The following is a 22,077-nucleotide window of genomic DNA, read 5'->3' as shown; positions in this document are numbered from 1 at the left end:
AGAAATCATGAATTCTGTTAAATATCAGCCTTGACAATGTCTTGATACTTATTTTCTCTGTGCCTCATTGGAAAAGTGAAGTCAATAAAACAAAGTTTAGCTCTTAGAGTAATGCTTAAATAAAGTATGTGTGTGTGTGTATGTTTGTATATGCACTTGACATATCACAGGCATTAAATCATTATAGGAAATATCTAAGATAGTTGATACCCACATGGTGATTCCAAAACTCAAGCTCTGGCAAATGAGTTTCTGAATGCCTCCATTAATGAAATTTGTAGAACTAAAAGTACCTAGATATTTGCATGCTTGATACGTACTGTGAAAATACTTGAGGTCCTGTTTATAGGTAGTAGTTGTTAAAATAAAAAGCTATTTTTTTGTTTTGAAGGAATTAAATGGAAAGAAAGAATATGAAAACGTGTCTTCAAAGAAACTTGAAAATTGTGAAAGAGCAGATGAAACGATAATTAAAAGTCAGAAGCAAGGTATATCTTTATTGATTTTATAATAAGCAGATAACTCTTATTTGAAATGTTTTTAATATAATACTATATAATATGTTAAATATATAATAAAGTTATATTAAATATATAGTAAAAGTGATCTCAAAATTTCCAAATCTAAAGTGGTAAACGAAGTATTACAATGGTTATAAGTGTCGGGGGCTTTTTTTGGTGTTTTTTTAGAATACCAGTTTTTTTCTTTAATTGAACCATAATTAACATACAGTGTTACTAGTTTTAGATGTACAATAAAGTATTGTTTTTCTATGTAACATAATTCGCATAATAAAATAATCTATTACCTTACATACTATATTTACTTGTAGGTTTCCCTTCCTTAATCTAGAAATTAAATAATTTTTATTTATTTATTTTTTTAACTTTTTTTTTTTTTTTTAAGTAAACTATTCACCCAACATGGGGCTCAAACTGATAACCCTGAGATCAAGAGTCACATGCTCTACCAGCTGAGCCAGCCAGGCACCCATAATTTTTTTTTAAAATAACAGATCTATACATTATTTTAAATATGATTTTTGGAATGTTCATGGTGATATAAGTTTACTGGGTTTACATTTAAAAGAAATGTTTAAAGACTATGAATCTTTTTATGAAATTAATGCCATCATTTAGCTATGTGTAAGTGTCAATTTTCGGTATGATTTCTTTGAAATCCTGCATACCAGAATTTAAAGAGTCTTTTCTCTATACATTAGCAAGTTTCAGATTTCATGTTGAGTTAAATCCATCAGCTTAGTAGCATCTTTATTTTATTTCATAAGTGAAAGGAAGTGAAAGTGAAGAACATTTATTAAATGTTTAAAGACTATCAGGATCATGTGACTTAGGTTAAAGTATCCAGAATAGGATGAATCTTTATTCAGATTATTTTAATAAAATGAATAAAAATATTCAGAATAAAAGTATTTTATTTAAAATTAGAAAGCTCAAAAATTTCAAATTGCCAGTTGAACATTTGAGTCAGATTTATGTGAGGAATTAAAAGAAAACACTTCCGTCAGGAAGATAGATGATCCATTGAGAAATCTTTGATTACTTTTAATTAGTAATCTTTGATTACTTTTAAAAACTTTGATTACTTTTAATTAGTACCACTTCTTCATGAATTATAATTTAGTGGCTTCTTTTCTCCCCAGCATCCAACATTACTCATCAGTCTTTATTTTATCATTCATCTTGTAAAATAGTACATTATATGTGTAGGTTGTTGCAGTATTTCACTATGATGCTTGGTGTGATGGTTTATGATTTGTATATATTACTTATAATGGCAGTTGGAGAATTTCTCTCATTTTAATTTGCTTTCTTTAATAGTGACACAGTATAATAAAGATTCCCAAGTTCTGGTTTGATTGTTATTCCATAATGCTTCATGGAGTTTGGACAACTCAGCAAAACTGTGTTTCCATTGCCACCATTAGGGATGATAATGGGGCTACAGAGATAGAGTTCCTTATTCCCCTAACTAGGATAACTTGCATTTCATGTAAGGAATTATATAACTAGTAAAGTTTTAGCAACACTAGTGGCTTTCTTATGTCACCTAAATATTTTACCTCTAAAGAGTTGATTTAATATATATTTATCATTTACTGCATATTTGAAAGGCTCTGTACTAACTCCAACAAAAAAAAAAAATCTAAAAATGAAGATAAAATTCTCACTATTAAGGATTTTTTTGCAGTCAAAGATAAGACAAGTTTGTATATAATGCAGGGCACATTGTCAAACATATTATTTAAAAGTATTCTGGAAATTTGAAGGAGAACTTCTCACTCACTTGAGGGAATCAGACAAAGTTTGTGGATGAGGTGGATTAGAGAATGGAATTAAAGCAAGTAGTGATTTGGTTTGTGAGTAAAGAAAACTTTCCAAGTAGAATGATAGTGAAAATTGAAAATCAAGAAAATGGGGAGAAATAGTGGTCCAGTAGACAAAGAATATAGTTCAGATTTGAGTACAGTGAGAGATCAGAACTACATTCAAGGCCAGAAAGAGGAGTTTATGTGTACACTAAGTAGACTGTAGGAAGTCACAGACTGGTTGGTATAAAAAATATGTTTACAATTGAGGGGCAATAATCGGAACAGACTGGTGCTTCAGGAAGACTAGTAATGACAGTAATGTGTACATTGGAGTTTATGGGAAAAAATATGTTTTATTTTAGAAAAAAATTCTGTGATTTTGTAGCTAATTTGAGATTTTGATGTTTGGTTTTGTCTTATGAAATTAAAGAGAGAACTGAAGAATCGAATGTATCCATTGACATTCTAACCTCAAGACAACTGTTTTTCTCAGACAAAGAAAGAAAATGTATGGCTCTTAATCAGAAGGAAGCTTATATTTTAGTGACACCACTTAAGTCTAAAAAAGTGATAGAACAAAAATGCATGAAGTATAATCTGTCCTGTGGCACCATTAAAGCAGTAACAGATTTTGCAGTGCCAAATCATCAGAAAGAAAGTAAATCAGACTTAAACGGAACTGCACATTTGATCAGTAAGCCCACAAAGACCTTCAAAAATGCATTTGAGTATAGTGTGGATCAGAAAAATAAAAACAAGGAAGATTGCAATGAATGTGATTTGCTCACTGTCAACCAGAAAATCAAAGTATCTCATCCTAAAAAGGAAAAGACGGTCACCTCCGATTTTAAGAAAAATACAAGGTTGTTACCAACATTGAAGAAAATAAAAAAGGCATCTATGTCATTTTATGAGCATCAGTCTTCATCAGATTTGTCTAGTGAAGAGAGCGAAACAGAAAAGCGAATTAGAAAGAAAGCTGAAATTGCTAAGAAAACTAGAGCAAGGAATACCAAAGAAACAGTGGTTCACCTAAGGAAAAACACAAGAACCACCACAAGGAAAATCCCAGTGATTTCTGAATCTGAAACTGAAGAAAGTGAAAGTGAATTTTATATCAAACAAAAGAAAGCTAGATGTTCTGCTAAAGAAAATCTTCAGAAAGCTGGTATTAGGAATAAGTCTCGAATTATTGAGGCAGTGGGCTCTAATGAGACAAATAGGCATTCCTTTGAATGTTTTCCTGGTATAATTCAGGATGAAGAATGGAATGAGAAGGAATTACAGAAACTTCATTGGTAAGTAGTTAGATTTTTGACTTTAAAATATCTAGTGTGGCCACAAAACAATTGAAGATGTAAAAATTCCAATAAAGAGCTGATGATTAGAGTGACCTCTAATCATTAATATGGAAGATATCCAAAAAACACATGGAGAGAAATTTATACAAAGAATGGAGGGAGAATCCAGATGACTTCCAACTATGTGCTTTGTGGCCATAGTTGGCCACAGCTTCCATATGAACAACAAAAAAAAAGGTTAATCTTCCTTTCTTTCCCATTTAATGTTTCAAGACAGCTACCCTCCCCCTCAAGAAAAGAGTAACTATGTGAGGGGGTGGATGTGTAATTCAACTTGATTGTGGTTGTCATTTCACACTGAACATGCATATTAAGTGATCCCATGTACACTTTATACAATTTTATTAAGGTGGGGAAAATACTTTAACAGAGAAATGCTGCTGTCTTATATCATAGTTTAAGAAATATTTTTTAGTTAAATTTATAATTATAAAACTTTAAAGCTGAATTCAGACCTGCAGATTATTTAATATGGTCTTTTCCCCCTGCATTTACAAAGTAGAAATTAGAAATTAGGTGATCCATCCAAGGTTTCATGGTTAGTGCTGCTAATAAACTACATATGACAAGAATTGGATTTAGCTACATAGACTTGGCAAGCAATTTGAGTAGTGCAGTAGCATTGGAAGCTAAAGCATAGTTGAGCAATGGAGAGTGAATGAGAGAGTAAAGACAACCTAGGTGGATAACACAAGAAATTGGCAGTGTTAGGGAACAAAAAAATAGGTAATAGAAGAGTGTGAATATAAGGGAAGATGTGTGTTTGGTTGCTTATTTGTAAGAGGACTCAGTATGGTGGTGGTGAGCTGATGGGAATGATCTAGTAGAAAGAAAGGAAGATGTGATTGGTAAGAGAGAAGATAGAAACACCACAATCAGTGATTCATTTGCTTCAGTGCTCCCTAACCTTGTAATATTTGAAATTCATTTTCAGATCTACCTTCTTGAAACACTGTTCTTGAAATCTGTGCTACTGTGTTCCTTCTCTTTAATTTTCCTAAATGTTCCTTCTCTGTCTTATTTTCAGGCAGAGAATTTTCCTTCTTCTCCAAAGTTCTTTGTTTTGGGTGCTTTCTTGCTAAGATAATGTAGTCTTCAGTGATCTTTTCCTTCCATAGTTCTAACTTTACTCTTTGAACAGGGATTCCCAAATTTGTATCCCTAGTCCTGAATTCTTGTATTTAGATTTCTATTTCCCATGGGGCACCTGGTTGGCTCAGTTGGTTACACATCTGCTTTAGGCTCAGTCATGATTCTGGGTCCTGCTTCTCCCTCTCCCTCTGACCCTCCCCCCACTTGTGTTTTTTTTCTCTCTATCTCTTTCTTATAAATAAATAAAATCTTAAAAAAATATATTTGTGTTTCCCTTTTCCTGTTGGGCATCTCTTCATAAATCTCACAGACAGAGATTCTAACATAGTATGTCAAAAACTAAACTTATTTTCCCCTGCCAGTCTACTTGGCCTGACATTCCTGATTCTGAAAATGTAATTCTTTCCATCAACTGTGTTTAATTGATTCTGGTTTTAAATCAGAGGAGTTCTCAAGGAGCTATAGATTTTTCCACAGGATCATTCCATCTGCACTCTTTCTCTTCACACTCCTCTTTTTCAGACTCCTTATGCCTGCCTGAACTATGGAAGTAGCTTTGTATTTTTACTTTGTTGTTTGCATCTGTGTAATCTGTTTTATGTATCTCCAGATTAATTTTAATGTAATGTAATGCTGTGCTTCTAACATCAGAAACCTGCCCTGCGTTCTTACTAATCTTCAAATTATATAGAGATCCTTCTGTCTTGCAGTGACAGCATACAGTACTTTTACTTTATCCTTTCCAGCTGTATCCCATCATTTTGTTACCGTAACGGTTTTCAACCTTTACTCTATATCCATTTCATCTATGATTATTTTAATGAAATTAAGAATTTCATTAAGAATGAAAAAGGGGCGCCTGGGTGGCTCAGTGGGTTAAAGCCTCTGCCTTCGGCTCAGGTCATGATCTCAGAGTCCTGGGATCGAGGCCCACATCAGGCTCTCCGTTCAGCAGGGAGCCTGCTTCCTCCTCTCTCTCTGCTTGCCTCTCTGCCTACTTGTAATCTCTGTCAAATAAATAAATAAAATCTTAAAAAAAAAATTAAAAAAAAAATGAAATTAAGATTCCAGTTCCCAAAAAGACGAGGAAAGCACATTCTAGTGTTTTTTGTGTGCAACTATGAACAATGCATGGAACAGCTTTTTGTTGACTCAAGAAGCTAAATAGTAGCAGGCTGGTTTGGAAAGACTAGAATCTTAAGTACCACTGAAGTGAGGACATATTTCTAGTTTTCCCTCTGGTGTTCCTTAACCTAGATTAAGGCCACTTAACATGTAGAAGTGGGCACTGAGGCATGACTAAGAGTTCAAAGAAAAGCCCTCCACTTCTGGCTTGGGGAGAAGGAAAAGGGACTACTAGCACTCAGCAACAGTAGAAGAAGTCCCCCAGTTCTCTTTTTCTTTTCTCCTTTCCCTTATATCAATCACAGTCCCCATGTAATCCTGCAAGGGTGAAAATCACGTCAGCATGTGGGGCCCACACGGACCTAAAACTCTGAAAGAGGGAAACCTTCCTCCAGTTACATATAGGTCTCAAAAGGGTAGGGCAACTGCGGTTCCTTCGTGTCTCAGTCAGTTAAATGTCTGCCTTCAGCTCAGGTCATGAAAGAGAAAGGTAGAGCTACCTAGGTTGGCATTTTTCTCTTTCTGTCCTTTGTGCTTGGCAGTGCAGAAAGATAGTTGTATGAAGTGTACTGCAGAGCTGGTAACTAAAGCCCTAGGTTTCTGCCAGAGAACCAAAAACAGGAACCCTGGGGAACTAAAAATTGCAAAGGGAGGAGCTAGAGAAAACAACCCTATATAAAGTCGTTTATGAACTTTTGGGCTCACCCCTGAGTTGCAGATGTGAGGATCTGATACTAAACCGTATACCCAAGACTGACAACTGAACTGAGAGGTAGAGTGTCACCCAGTTTCTAAGCCAGCCAGCCACTTGGTATCCCCTACACAGGATATTTTAATAGCACTACAAAGCTTTAAAAATAGAACATACTGAAACTACTACCACAAAAGACTGACTGGAATTTATAGCTCAGGTTACAACCAGATTGCCTGCTAAAACAAAAACATTAGCATTTTCCATAGATAAACATGACCAAGAGTTTTACAGTATTTCAAAATGCCTAGGAAATAGTCCAGAATTACTCAGTATACAGAGAAACGGGAAAATTTCAATTTATTAAAAAAAAAAAAATGCTAATGCTGAGATGACACAGATGTTGTAATTATCTGAAAAGATTCCAAAGCAGGTGTATTAAAATTGTCCAGGAGGCTTTCCCAAGAGCTGACAAGATAGCGGATGTGGAACAGCAGAAGCGCACCTTCTGCAAGTTCACCTATGGCATCGCAGACCTTGACCAGCTGCTATACAGTCCTAGGAGGTTGATGCAGATGTACAGTGCCCAGCCGCAGTGGAGGTGAAACTGGAGTTTGTGGGAGAAGCCATACTCACTGCTGGAGCACCTGTGCAAGACCAAGAAGGAAGCTCCCTCGCCATGGCATAGTCCCGAGGTGCTCCTGCAGGACATGATCACCATGCCCAAGATGGTGGGCAATGGGGGGGTGTCTAAAGTGGCAAGACCTTCACCCAGATGGAAATCAAGCGGGAGATGATTGGCCACTACCTGGGCAAGTTCTTCACCACCTACAAGCTTGTGAAGCACTGCAGGCCTGGCATCAGAGCCACCTACTCCTCCTGCTTCATGCCTCTCATGTAGCCTGTTCGGCCAATAAAGGCATAGAATTCGTTAGTCAAAAATTTTTAAAAAGCTCCAGGAACTAAAAGCAACCATTCTTGAACAGAAATTCAGAAAATCTCAGACATAGAAGACAAAAAGGCTTAAATGAAAATTTTAGAACTGGGAAATAGAATAATCAAAATAAAAAACTTAGTAGATAGGCTCAGGAACAGAATGGAAATGACAAAGGAGGCAGTCGATATCAGAAATGAAGGAATAACAAGAGAAATGGTAACTATCTGGGTAAAAACGACAGACTGTTTTCTTGAATACTTTAAAATGTTTAATGGTTGATAGCCAATATTACATTGTATGGTGGAGTTTTGAAGATATGAAATTTAATACATAAAACAACAATATATAGAGAGAGAGAATGAAGAGACTTATGGTAAATTTTCTATTCTGCTCAAAGCAATAAAATATTCATTCTAAGTAGATGATTATGTTTGTAGTAATCCATAGAGCAACTACTAAGAAACTATAGAGAGGTATTTTCAAATATACATTATAGATACAATACTAAAAAAAAATTTAATCCAAAAGAAGACAGAAAAGGAGAAATAGAGAAATAGAAAACAGAACAAAGCAGACAGCTAATACAATTATTTAAATACAAATATAATTATGTTAGTGGTCTGAATGCGCCATTTAAGACAGATTGTCAGCATGAATTTAAAAACATCCCTGCTATAGTGCCATGTAAGAGAACTTCAAAGATGAATAGGTAACTTACAAGTGGAAAGACAGAAAAATACCATGGTAACTCTTAGCTGAAGTGGCTATACTAAAACCTGTCAAAGATTTTAGTGCCAAGAATATTATCAAGGATAAATAACATTACAAAATTAGAGAAATGTCAATTACTAGGAAGACAACAATCTTAAATATATATGCATCTAACCAAAAAAACCCCTCAAAATACATGAATCAAAATCAGAGAACTAAAAGGAAATGACTGAACTGAAAAGATAAGTAAAACCACATTTACAGTTGGAAACTTCAGTGCTTTTCTGTTGCAGTTGATTGACTAGTAGACAAAAAGTTAGCAAGGCTACAGAAGAACTGAACAACACCATCAGCCAACTATCTAATCAACATTTATAGAACACTCTACCCAAAATAGGGGGGAAAGTACATTTTTTTCCAAGGATAGGTGGATCATTCATTAGATTGAACATTGACTAGGTCATAAAAACATCTTGACAAATTTAAAATAACTGAAGTCATCCATAGGGTGTTTGTTCTTTGACTGTAGTTGATTTAAACCACAAGTCAATAAAGGAAGGCTAACAGGAACATTTCCAAGCAGTTGAAATTTAAATAACACACTTGTGAATAATCCATGGGTCAAAGAGGAAGAGATCTGGGGGAGAAAAGATACTGAACTGAACAGAAATGAAAAGATATCAAAATTTGTGGTGTGAGCACAGAAGTTCACAAACAACTTCATGGGGTAGTTTTGTAGAGCTCCTCTCTGTTGATTTCTGTGGAACTTTCCACATAAATGAGTCCTGGTACACTCTTAGAATGAATAGACTACTGAGTAATAAAAAGTAAGAACTACTGATAATGTAACAACCTGAATGAATTTCAGAGGCATGCTGAATGGGAAAAAAAAAAGCCAGCTCAGAAGGTTACATCCTGTATAATTCCATTCTGGAAAGACAAAACTAAGAAAACAGATCAATGATTGCCAGTGGTGATAGTGGTGGACACAAAGAGGAAGCGCTAGGAATTTTTTTCAGTGTAATGAAACTATTATGTATCCTAATTGTGATCATGGTTATACAAGTCTTTATATTTGTTAAGATTCGTAAACCATATCCAAAAAGACAATTTTACTATGTTAATTTAGGAAAAAAATGTTAAGGCGCCTATACTGCATACTCTTAAAATATTTAGATATGGCAGGCTTGGGTTTGGGCTCTGCTTTTCTAGGTTTTTTTTTTTCCACAAAGCTCTAATCCCAGCCATGCCTTTGAAATTTACCATACTACAAATACGGACTACTTTCTGTTCCCTAACTTTGCGTCCTGTCTCCTCATCTTCATTTCTTTGCCAATATTGTTGCCATATTTTCACCTGTTCTATTTTATCCATCCTTCAATCCATCCTTTTATCTCACATGTCAGTCACTCCTTCCTGTCATCTTTCTTTGTCATCACTTATTCCTACTACCCCACTTAACTATATATAATTCTTTCTTAATTAGGTATAATACTTAATGCTTCTTAGAACATAAAGCAATTCCAATCCTGACTGCATAGCACAACAATCACCTGAGGATCTTTTGAAAAATTCAAAGTGTTGCCACTGTAAACCTACTAAATTGAAATCTTTAGGGGTCGAGTCTGTGAATCTATTTGCTTCTTTTAATAACATTTGCTTGCTTGTACATTTGATGTAACCTCCTCAAGTGATTCTTAGTTGCATCCCACTGTTTTGTACTCCTCATCACGTTTATAACCTAGTTAGGAAGTAATTACTCTTAAGAGGTTTATGAAAGTATATCAGGGTAATCTGACTTAGCTTAAGCAGATACTTGAACTAAGATCTGAAAGACAAAAATTATTTAAGCCAAATTTTCATGATAAATTCATTTTAAATAAAACTAAAATAAAAGTGGAAAGGAAGAAAGCGTATTTACAAATACTGAAAGAAGGCCAAAATGATCAGAGTACAGAAAATGAGGGCAGAGCAATACAAAATGAGATAAAAGAGACAACAGTGTGAAAGTCATAGTAAATACTTTGGTTTTTATGCTAGTGAGTTATAAACGCAAGTTATATTTTTCTCCCTGTCACTTATAAAAGCAAGTTTTAAGTAGGATTGGAGTGACATTGTATTTGCTTTTTAACATTATCTGGGATAAAGTAGAGATGTGTTAATTATAGACTAATTAAATGCATTAAGTATTTTTATTATGACAAATAGTCCTGGCAGTTCTACACTTGCAAACTAACGATGTACACAATAGGGAAGCCTGAGCCTCCCAATCCTTTTAGTTCTTCACTTTAGAACACCTGTGGAATGATTAACTGTGCAAAAAGTGGAGCATTCGTTAGTGTTTAATGCTTGTAAGTATTTGTCTTCCTTTTATGCACGGAGTGAGTAGTATTCTATAGTCAACTTGTCCTTTCACAAGAGCTGATTCATATAGATTTACAATTAGATAAATTTATTAAGTAATACCCTAAACTCATTATTTCCTAATTATTTTACTGCATTTTATTATTACTGTCTATGCCTTAAGGTTCTTTACATCAATTATATCTATATGGTGGAAATCCTGTATAATTGTGTCTTATCACACATTTCTTACTGCACATTCAGGGACATTATGTTGGTAGCTTAAAATCAGCCACAATAGAGGTATTTACCATATGGAAATTGGCAAAACCCTATGAATAAAGGACTTTTTAATCCCAGAGGGCTGGTTTTTAAAATTTACCAGCATAATGCTGTATAGGTTAATTGATGAGTTAAGTAGATCTTTTCTGGCTGAACTGTCAGCTTAACCACAATATGTAAAATCTATTTGGGGGGGGGAGGAAAGCAGGAATATGTGTACCAGTTTCTAAATATTTACAAATAAACTTTCAGAATATAACCCATTTATTAAATTTGGTGACTACCTTATATTGACAGTTTTTTTTCTTTCAATTTTTATTTCCCTCATTTATATATAAAATATTGTATCTGTAAATTATGATAGAATGAGAGCAAGAATAACACTTTTTAATAAGAATTTATAACTTGAGAATATATAGCAACTAAGAGCTCATTCTCCAATATACTTAGCACCAGTAAGATTAGTCATGCTAGAGTCCCCCAGAAGATCAGATCACTGATAGTTAGACTTAGGAAAAAGATGTTGAGAGACCTGAGATGAATTTCAGGTTTCATAGAATACAACAAAATAGAAGATACCTACCAAATATGTAAAATTACATCTTCATATTTTAAACACTTAAGTTACTGAATGGAAGAAATAGTTTCTTCTTCCCAGTTATCTAGAATGGTTTTGGTTAAAATTCCTTTAGCTCAGTAAGTCTCATTGGTTTAGTGGTATCCATTCATGAAGTTGTTTTTATTAATTTGAATTTCTTGTTCTTCAACTGGTTTTGGTCTTCTGTAGTGCTTTTGCATCCCTTCCAAAGCACAAACCTGGTTTCTGGTCAGATGTAGCTATGGCTGTAGGTTCTCGATCTGCTGAAGAATGCCAGAGGAAATACATGGAAGATCCCAGAGAAAAAGGATCCCAGAAACCTGTCACTAAGAAAAAAACAGTTAGTCCCAAAGGCCAAAATGGTAACCTTTGTAAATTGTTTTTTCCTCGTTCTCAGTATTGATTTCTAGTCACTCACTAGATATATTTATCTTTGTATTGTCATCTTACAGGTATTTTCTCCAAATTTTATACCTAGAAAGAATTCTAAAGATCATCTGTTGAATTTTTTTAAGTCTTATGTAGATAGTTAATCCCATCAATAGTAGCCTTAGCAGACTTATGCTTTGAATTTATTCTAGAAAATCTCCAGTTAGATTCAGAGATTTCAGTATCTGGTTTATTTTTCTAAGAGTCTAATTTGAGGCCACTTGGTTAGGGCCCCCTAGAAATTCATAATAAAATTCAAATTAAACTTATTTTTCATATTCCCCAGGAGTACACATTCCTGCTCAAGGTTTATGACATAGCTTATACTAAGCTTTGGAAATATTCTATCCCTGTCCTAATTCAATAAGGTTGATTCAATAACAAAATCAATAAATTAAGCATTCAGCAAAGGGAATGTAGGAAGTAACCTTTCTTTCCCACTGGGTAAAGACATTTTCCACCTCACCCTGGCTGATCTTATGTAGTTTCTTCATGAGTATTCTGTGGGCTAATTATATTGCATAGATCCCAATACAGAAAGAATCTTCTGTTACATAGGAGATGTATTAATAGAGGATGCATTTACTTAATATAAATATACAATTTAGATTTTACAAAGTCTGTTAACTTAATTAGAGCAGTTACTGTAAATGACCAAATCCTTATCAATGTTTTGCTGACTCCTAAGGCAAGATAGTTGATGCTGATAAGAAGCAAATTATTAAGATAACTGCCAAAGTGGGAACTCTTAAAAGAAAGCAGCAAATGAGGGATTTTCTGGAACAGTTGCCAAAAGATGATCATGATGATTTTTTCAGTACAACACCTTTGCAGAATCAAAGAGTACTGGTAAGTGTCTTAAGTGCATGAAATCATTGCTTTCTTTATATTGACTTTTTACATCTTTTTTTTTTTTAAAGATTTTATTTATTTATTTGACAGACAGAGATCACAGGCAGGCAGAGAGAGAGGAGGAAGCAGGCTCCCTGCCAGGCAGAGAGTCCAATGCGGGGCTCAATCCCAAGACCCTGGGATCATGACCTGAGCCGAAGGCAGAGGCTTTAACCCACTGAGCCACCCAGGCGCCCCTATCTTTCATTTTTGTATATGGTTAGTGTTCATCCCTAATATTTAGGCCAAGGACATGTCCACAGACATGACTCAAAGTATAGTATAGGAAGCAGTCTGCCAGTACAGGCTTTTCTCATCAGTGTCCAGACTCTACACTTCAGTGAGTTTCAAAGGTAATGGGTATAGAGCCAAATTGAAAACCCAGAAATGTTAAAATAGGCTAAATGTATATATTTAAAATTTCAGATGCAATGAGGCAAACATAAAATTATTATGTACTGTATAGTAAATACAGTGGAGGGATTTAATGGCACACAAATTTGACATTTGTATAAATGAATTTTTATAGTATGAAAAATCATAATTAAAAACTTCAGCAGTTGGGGGCACCTGGGTGGCTCAGTTTGTTAAGGCACTGCCTTTGGTTCAGGTTGTGATCCCAGGTCCTGGGATCCAGCCCCATGTCGGGCTCCCTGCTCAGCGAGGAGCCTGCTTTTCCCTCTCCCTCTGCCTGCTGCTCTGCCTACTTGTGCTGTCTCTCTCTCTGTCAAATAAATAAATAAAATCTATAAAAAATATAAAAACTTCAGCAATTGGGAAAAAATATTTACAAAATATAATGCCAGTGTTTATAATTAATTCAGGTGTTACTAAAATTAATAAAATTTGTCAAGGGGTGCCTGGGTCGCTTAGTCAGTTAAGTTAAATGTCTGACTTTGGCTCAGGTCATGATCTCAAGGTCCCAGGATCCAGCCCTGAGTCAGGATCCCTGCTCAGTGGGGCATCTGCTTCTCCCTCTCCCTTTGCCCCTCCCCCCACTCATGTTTGCTGTTTCTCTCTCTCTCTCTCAGATAAATATAATCTTTAAAAAAAAACATGTCAAATTGGGGAGGGTATATGCTATGGTGAGTGCTGTGAAGTGTGTAAACCTGATGATTCACAGACCTGTACCCCTGGGGCTGATAATACATTATATGTTTATTAAAAAAATGTTTAAAAATTATAAAACAAAATGTCAAGATTGCAGGGAAAAAGTGGGCATGAAAAAATTTCAAAAGACTATTTGGGGAGGTGGTTATATTAGCTTACAATCAAAAGAAAACTAAGTATATGTATATATTCTAAGTTACAGAATCTTTTGTAAAAATGAGTTAAAATATCCACTAACAAAAGCAGTGGAGATAATGATGTAGCCATACAGCAGTGGATGTAAAATGAATCATACCTTTTGGAAAGCATCATGGTCTTGTTAAAGAACCATTAGATTAATTGTATTCATTGGAATTTATCCTAAGAAATTCAAAAGAAGCCAAAAATCTATTTTTTTTTAAGATTTTATTTATTTGAGAGAAGGAGAGCAGAGAGGGAGAGTGAGAGGGAGAGCCAGCCTCCCCACTGAGCAGAGTCCAGTGTGGGGCTCATTCCCAGGACCTTGAGATCATGACCCAAGCTAAAGGCAGATGCTCAACCAACTGAGCCACCCAGGCACCCCGAAGCCAAAAATCTTGACAAAGATATTCATGGTAGGTTTATCTTTACAGTAGCAAACTGGAAGCTATATATATATATACATACATACATACACACACACACACACATACATACATATATACATACATACATACATATAGAGAGAGAGAGTAAGGTTGCTCCTTATAAACAAATACAATATAAATATTAATTGCAAATTTGAGACTATGTCTTGGATGTAAATGTAAATGTTAAAGAGTATTAAGATTAATGCAGAAATGGATAGATATAGACAACTGATTGAAGTGTAAAAATTCAAAGAGTTGTTTTGTTTTAGTGAGCTAAACTTCAGGGGTAATTTTTAAATTTACTTTTTTTTTTTAAATTTACTCATTTCTTAATATTGTTACATCATCTCCAATACTAAAAAGCTACACAATGCTTTAAGAATTTAGTAACATCATTTTCTGGGGTCTTTTAGCCTACACAAATAAAGGAAGGTATTTTAAGGGAGCCATCTGAGGCTCTTACTGTGTTTCCTACATAACAGCCATGGTCCTTTAGGGGTTATATCCTTTATATAATTCTACCATCATTTCAGGTTTCTCTAAGGTTTTAATGTAACGGAAGGTAAAATCTTAATGAAGGATTGAATTGTTTATTGGAAATATATATATACACAAAAGTTTAATATTGCTTGAATTCCTATTAAGTGCCAAGCATAATAATCAATGAGTTAGTTCTATTTTGTTCTGTTTACACAGAGGTAAGCAAACCATGACCCATGGGTCAAATCTGACAGGCCACATTTTTTAGAAACAAAAAATTTTATTAGAACACAGACATGTTCATTGTTTACTCAGCTATGTCCCCTTTCATGGTACAACAGCAGAGTATTTGGGACAGAGACTGTGAGGTCCACAAAGCCTAAAATATATACTGACCCTTTACAGGAAACATTTGCTGACTCCTGGTCTTTACACAACTTTTAGAAATAGGCGTCATTGTCTCTGTTTAACACAATAGAACCAAAATTTTTTAAAGGCCAAGGCACTGTTCTGTAACCACTAATATGTTGTCTCAGCTGGAAAATTTAAGGAGGAAAACAACTTATTAGCCCACCCCAAAACATTTAGTGATAATGAGAAATGCCATTTTTAGGGTTGTCTGCTGGCTGGTAATAAATATTTGTTTTCTAGTTGCCAAGTCTCCAGGACAGTGCAGAAGAGGATGATATTCTGCCAAGTATGGACAAAAATCCAACAACTCCATCATCAGTTGTCTTTCCATTGGCAAAAACTCCTCAGTGTCAACATGTCAGTCCTGGCATGCTAGCCTCTATAAATAGGTAAATAGGCATATGATACTGTAATTCTCTCATCAGCATTTAAAATTTGATGAGTTGGATAGTAGATGTCAGTAATAAGAAGAGTTATCATTGAAAAAAATCAAGAAAGAATAGTTCTTAAAAGTCAAGGATGAATAAGTAGGGACAGTATAGGGACACAGCTCACACTTTACATCAGGAAAATTCCAAATGGATCAAAGTTTTGCATAACATATAACACTATAAAATATACCTTAAGAAACCTTGCAGGATTATTTGATAATCATTGATTAGTAAAAGTATTTTCAAACTATGATGCAAGACTCAGAAGACACTAACAAAAAGAATCATAAAGTCAACCAGGTAAACAGTTTTCCCCTACCAACCACCATAAGCAATCAAAAGATAAACAGTGAAGAAAAAAGATATAAACAGTGATCTGTCAAGAGAATATATGGAATTCATCAAAGGAAAAGGCTAATTTTCCTAATGCAGCACTCCTAAAAATTAAGAGGAAAGGAAAGCCATTCTCATGCATTACTAGTGAGAAGGTAAATTAGTATAGTAAGTGAAAAAAGTTAGATGCAGTGAATTATTTGGCTGTGTGTGTACTTGCATATGTTGTATGTGCATATATATGTGTGTGTGTGTGTGTATACATATATATGTAATTGCTTTCCTTTTATTAAATATATCTAGAAGAATATATAAGAAACTGAAAACATTAATGATCCCTACAAAAAGGAACTAAGATCACTTGGAGATGAGAATAAGAGGGAAACTTTTTGAATTTTGAACTATGTGAATACAGGAACTACTTGAAATATAAATAAAATTAAGAAAAATCAGGGGTGACCAACAATTCAATAACACAGAGAAAAGATGGAAAGTAATAAATAAGAGGCCTGAAAATAAGCCATTCCATTTGATAATCAAGCAGGACAATGCTGATTTTATGAACAGTAATTTCCATGGTTTTGAGGCAGAAGCCAAATAATAATGACTATGAAAAAAAAGTATTCAGTCCTCTCTTGAAGCTTAGTGAAATTTTAATTTGCATTTATTTGGTAAAAACATAATTTTCCCCCAGTATTCCACAAATTATTTTTGGTTTATTTTTGATTTGGTATTCATTGCAAGTGAAAGTATATTGAGAGTATAATTTTGGACAAAGTTTTTGGTAAGTACTTTGTCAAATCATCAAAAATTTTAAAATATTTATCCCTTTGGCCCTTGAATTTTGTCAGTCATTTTATAAGGAAATGTATTTGGGGAAGTATATATGTACATCTGTATGAACAAAGGTGTTCATTATGAAACAATACTGAAAATATGGAAATGACCTAAATGTCCAATAAAGTTAAGAAAGTAGAATTTGTCCATATAATAGAATAATATGTAACAATTAAAAATCATGCCTTCAAAGAATTTTTTTTTTAAGATTTTATTTATTTATTTGACAGAGATCAGAAGTAGGCTGAGAGGCAGGTGGTAGGGGTAGGAAGCAGGCTCCCCACTGAGCAGAGAGCCCGATGCAGGGCTTGATCCCAGGACCCTGAGATCATGACCCGAGCTGAAGGCAGAGGCTTTAACCTACTGAGCCACCCAGGCACCCCAACCTTCAAGGAATTTTTAACAACAAATAATAATGTTCAGTTGATTATAGATTATAAACAGTATCCCAATTTGCATAACATATTCAGAGAGGAAATTTCTTGACTAAAAACATCACTAGCTATTATCCCTCACTGAATGGGTTTTGGTTTTGGGTTGGTTTTTGTTTTGTTTTGTTTTTTAATTATATCACTTTTACAATGATGGCAATACATCTTTTTTTCCCCCCAGTGGAACACATGGCAGACTCATTAATATCATGAATATATTTCCCAAAACTTTGAAAAAATGAGTTTCCTAGGCCTCTACACTGTCTTGACTCACCATCTCTAATAGTTGGCTTCCTTTTTATTTTAAATAATGAAACAGTTTTTATCACTTCAGAAGTGACTTTTATGTACAGGACAGCAGGCTCACAGGATGCTGATCCTGAACAGCTGGCCAGGCTTATTCATTAGCTATACAGCAGTGTGTGTGGTTCACATTAATACCTTAATACAGTCATATATTTAGAAATTTCAACATGTCATAGCTTTATGGTTGCTTCCAGATTATCATAAAGGAAAGGATAATTGATCATAAAGGATCTTGAACTCAAGAGAGAGAATTAGAATTGGTGTTCAGTTGGTATTTACTGTCATGAGCAAGACTACAAACTGTAGAGAGAAATGGGAACAGCCAATCTGTTTAGGTTCAGTTTGTGTCTATAAATTGAGCCAAGTATTTGCTAAGAATGAGAAGGGGAAAAATAAACTAAAAAGAAACGACTTGATATTTAGTTGGAAGCTATAAATTGAGGATTTTCATCACCAGGTATATCCTTAAAGTGGCTAACTGTAAGATTCAATCTGGATAGGGAAGGAAATGAACAGTAGAAAGGAGTGAGAGGTCTTAAAGGGAGTCCAGGGACAAGTCATCTCAGTGAATTTTGGAAAAGAGAGCAAGATAATGATTGGAAAGAGCACCAATGGGACAATGAGCAATAAGCAAAACCATAATTTCCTAGAATATTCTTACTCAGTGTTTCCTTTAAAATGTTAGGTTGAAGCATTTTGTCCATTTCCATTAGTAAACTGTTGTCTTAAGAATGGAAAAGACAGGGGCACCTGTATGGCTCAGTGGGTTAAGCCTCTGCCTTCGGCTCAGGTCAGGGTCTCAGGGTCCTGGAATTGAGCCCTGCATCAGGCTCTCTGTTCAGCAGGGAGCCTGCTCTCTCTCTCTCTCGCTCTCCCTCCCTCTGCCTACTTGTGCTTTCTGTTAAATAAATAAATCTTTAAAAAAAAAAAAAAGAATGGAAAAGACAAATATACTTTCCTGTTTTTAAGTTTTTATTTAAACTCTAGTTAGCTAACATACAGATTAATATTAGTTTCAGGTGTACAATATAGTGATTCAGTACTTCCATACGACACCCAGTGCTTATCACAAGTATGCTCCTTAGTCCCCATCACCCATTTAGCCCATCCCTCCCCCATCTACCTCCCTTCTGGTAACCATCAGTTTGTTCTCTATAGTTAAGAATCTGTTTCCTGGTTTGCCTTTTCCCACCCCACCCCCCAGTTCATCTCTTTTGTTTCCTAAATTCCAAGTATGAGTGAAATCACATGGTTATTTGTCTTTCTCTTACTTTGCTTAACATGCTTTCTGGCTACATCCGTGTTGTTGCAAATGGAGATTTTAATCTTTTTTATGGCTAAGTTATATTCAATTTTATATATAGGCCACATTTTCTTTATTCATCAATTGATGGATACTTGGGCTGTTTCTATGATTTGGCTATTGTAGGTGATGTTGCTCTAAACATTGCAGTGCAGTATCCCTTTGAATTAATATTTTTGTATTCTTTGGATAAACACCCAGTAGTGCCATAGCTGGATCATAGAGTAGCTCTATTTTTAACCTTTTGTGGAACCTCTGTACTATTTTTCACAGTGGCTGTACCAGTTTGCATTCCCACCAATAGTGCACGAAGTTCCCCCTTTCTCCACATCCCCACCAATACCTATTGTTTGTGTTGATTTTACTCATTCTGACAGGTGTGAGGTGATATCTCATTGTACTTTTGATTTGAATTTTCATGATGATCAGTCATGTTGAGCATTTTTTTCATGTGTTTGTTGGCCATCTGGATGTCATTGGGGAACTGTCTATTCATGTCTTCTGCCTGCTTTTTAATTGGATTATTTCTTTTTTGGGTGTTGAGTTGCAGAAGTTCTTTATATATTTTGGATACTAACCCTTTATCAGCTATGTCACTTGCAGATATCTTCTCCTCTTCCGTGGGTTGCTTTTTAATTTTGTTGATTGTTTCCTTTTCTGTGCAGAAGCTGGTTATTTTGATGTAGTCCCAATAGTTTATTTTTACTTTTGTTTCCCAGAAAAAATATATATATACTTCCCAGAAGATACACTTTTCCCCAGAAAATGTACTTTTTAAAGATCAAAACACATTTTAAATTAATTTTGTCAGTTGCTATTCAAGCTGTGGAGAGAAGTATGATAGTTAATGTTGACTTAAAATTTTGTATTCAAACAGGAATGATTGTGATAAATATGTCTTTCGTATGCAAAAAAACCATAGAAGTAAAGGTGGCATTGTCTGGGGCAATATCAAGAAAAAAGTAAGTTTATTTATTCTTCATTTATTCATCACCTTTATGGAACAACTATAATATATGGCAAACTGTGGGAGTTATATGTAAAAGTTCTTGCCCTCAAAGTAGTTACTCTAAGAGATTATTATTTATGGAGGTACAATGAAGAACCACCTTGTCTCCTGATTGTATATCCTTCTGACCAGATTATAGCAATTTCTTCCTCCCTCACCCATGTTGAAATATTTATATTGCACACTTGCTCTAGAGTATAATTCTTCTCAGAGAGTTTGTAAACTAAACATTGGGATTACATAATCCTATCCAATCTCTGTGGGTTTCCTTTGTCCACAGGAAATGGTAGATACTTAAAATCAGCCTGGAGGGCACCTGGGTGGCTCAGTGGTTAAGCCTCTGCCTTAAGCTCAGGTCATGATTTCAGGGTCCTGGGATCGAGTCCCACATCAGGCTCTCTGCTCTGCGGGGAGCCTGCTTCCTCCTCTCTCTCTCTCTGCTTGCCTGTCTGCCCACTTGTGATCTCTCTCTGTCAGATAAATAAAATCTTTAAAAAAAAAAAAAAAAAATCAGCCTGGAGACCAAATTCTTTAAAAGAAATCTCCAGTATTGAGGGTACAGACAGACTCAACGATTCTTAGATTTCCTTTTACCAGTCTGACATTCCTGAGACCAGAGAATGAAATTGTAGTTTATTGCAAAGGATCTGGAATCATCATAGTGAGAAAGACTTGGCTGGCTTCTAGTCTCTGTTTCACCAGTGAAAAGTTGGGTTGTTTTGACAACTGTTTCACAAACTCGAATGTGGCCAAGAGTCAATTAAGAGATCTTAAACAGATTCGGATCCAGTAGATTTGAGATTTCTGCATTTCTAACAGGCTTCAGATGATATAATGCCAATGTTGCTGTCCATGGACCATACTGAGTAGTAGCAAGATCTTAATCCACTTAGTCTATTCACATGGATAAATCTATAAGGACCCTTCCCATTAAGAATTTTTATTTCTTTGTATTTCTGATATCATCCTAACCAGTACTGGACTTCTTTTCTTCTTAATGGGTCAAAATGGGAGCAATCTACTGAAATATAATAATATCCTTGTGATTTAGTTCTATTTTTTCACAGACTAGTATTTTGTAGCTAGTGTGAGGACAGAAAGAGCAAAGGATTTAGTGTTAAAAATTCTGATTTCAAGATTTGACTTCCCGTACCAGCTTTATAATAAGACAAGCTATTTGGCCTTTCTAATCTCATTTTATTCACGTATGGTTATCATTGATGTGGGAATCATGGGTTTAGTGTCCTTGAATGATTTTGAGAGCTAAATGATAGAATAGTGTTTTTGACTCATTTCACAAGAAAAAGTACATTTATGTCACAATCTGATCATGGGTTTGTATCTGAAAAGTTTGAACTATATTTACCTTTAGTACAGTGGATATACCCTGTCATATTTTCTATCCTATTCCTTTTCATTTTTTAAAGATAGGCAGCCATGGCCAAAAGTTTAAAAGTCATTGATGTAATAAGTATGTATTATACATTTAAAACTTGTCATATAAGTTACCATTTTAGACAAGAATTTAAATTTTGCTAGTGTAATGTAATGGATTGAGTACTTAGATTTTGGCAACTGTCCAGAGGCCCACAGACTCTCCCGTCACCTCTGCAGCATTAGTTTGTAATATTTTCTTATAAGTCATGTTTGCCAGCAATGGGAAAAACACTGAATAAATATTCTTGCCCCAGATAAATTCAACTTAAAATTAGACATTTCACAGATAATTATAATGTGATTAGGTATCATTACAGGCATGTGTTCAAGGTACTTGGGATGAAGCATGCTTATTTTGTCTATGTTTGAGGCAGAATTCACAGAAGGTACTATTTACTATTAATATAAACTCTCTTGCAGGTTGAAACTGATTTTTTAACTCCAACATCAAAGAAAGAAACCCTGTTTAACAAAGGTAATTTATTTTTCTTTTGTAGCTTAATCTATTATAAGATAGCCTCTTTATTAACATGGTACATGAAATTAACTGCTCTCAAATGGGCCAGACTTAAACTATTCAATTTCTCAG

The 22,077-nt window shown here is 34.8% G+C and overlaps 1 protein-coding gene across 4 annotated transcripts in view; it reads left to right on the top strand.

Annotated features, from left to right (window-relative positions):
• The window catches only part of MIS18BP1 (MIS18 binding protein 1), a 44,717-nt gene that overhangs the window by 21,680 nt on the left and 960 nt on the right, over positions 1-22,077 (top strand). For 2 of the 4 annotated variants that reach the window (XM_047736307.1, XM_047736310.1), the window contains exons 9-15: positions 392-488; positions 2,763-3,630; positions 11,662-11,843; positions 12,590-12,750; positions 15,642-15,790; positions 19,920-20,004; positions 21,909-21,963. In XM_047736307.1, coding sequence (XP_047592263.1) covers positions 392-488; positions 2,763-3,630; positions 11,662-11,843; positions 12,590-12,750; positions 15,642-15,790; positions 19,920-20,004; positions 21,909-21,963 — 1,597 coding nt within the window. Of the gene's footprint in view, positions 1-391; positions 489-2,762; positions 3,631-11,661; positions 11,844-12,589; positions 12,751-15,641; positions 15,791-19,919; positions 20,005-21,908; positions 21,964-22,077 lie in introns of those variants that run through there. The other 2 variants (XM_047736308.1, XR_007128583.1) reach the window with 2 other exon arrangements.

The sequence above is a fragment of the Lutra lutra genome, chromosome 7 (genome assembly GCF_902655055.1).
Source record: "Lutra lutra chromosome 7, mLutLut1.2, whole genome shotgun sequence".
Taxonomy (NCBI): Eukaryota; Metazoa; Chordata; class Mammalia; order Carnivora; family Mustelidae; genus Lutra; species Lutra lutra.
This window is presented reverse-complemented; position numbering and strand designations above follow the sequence as displayed.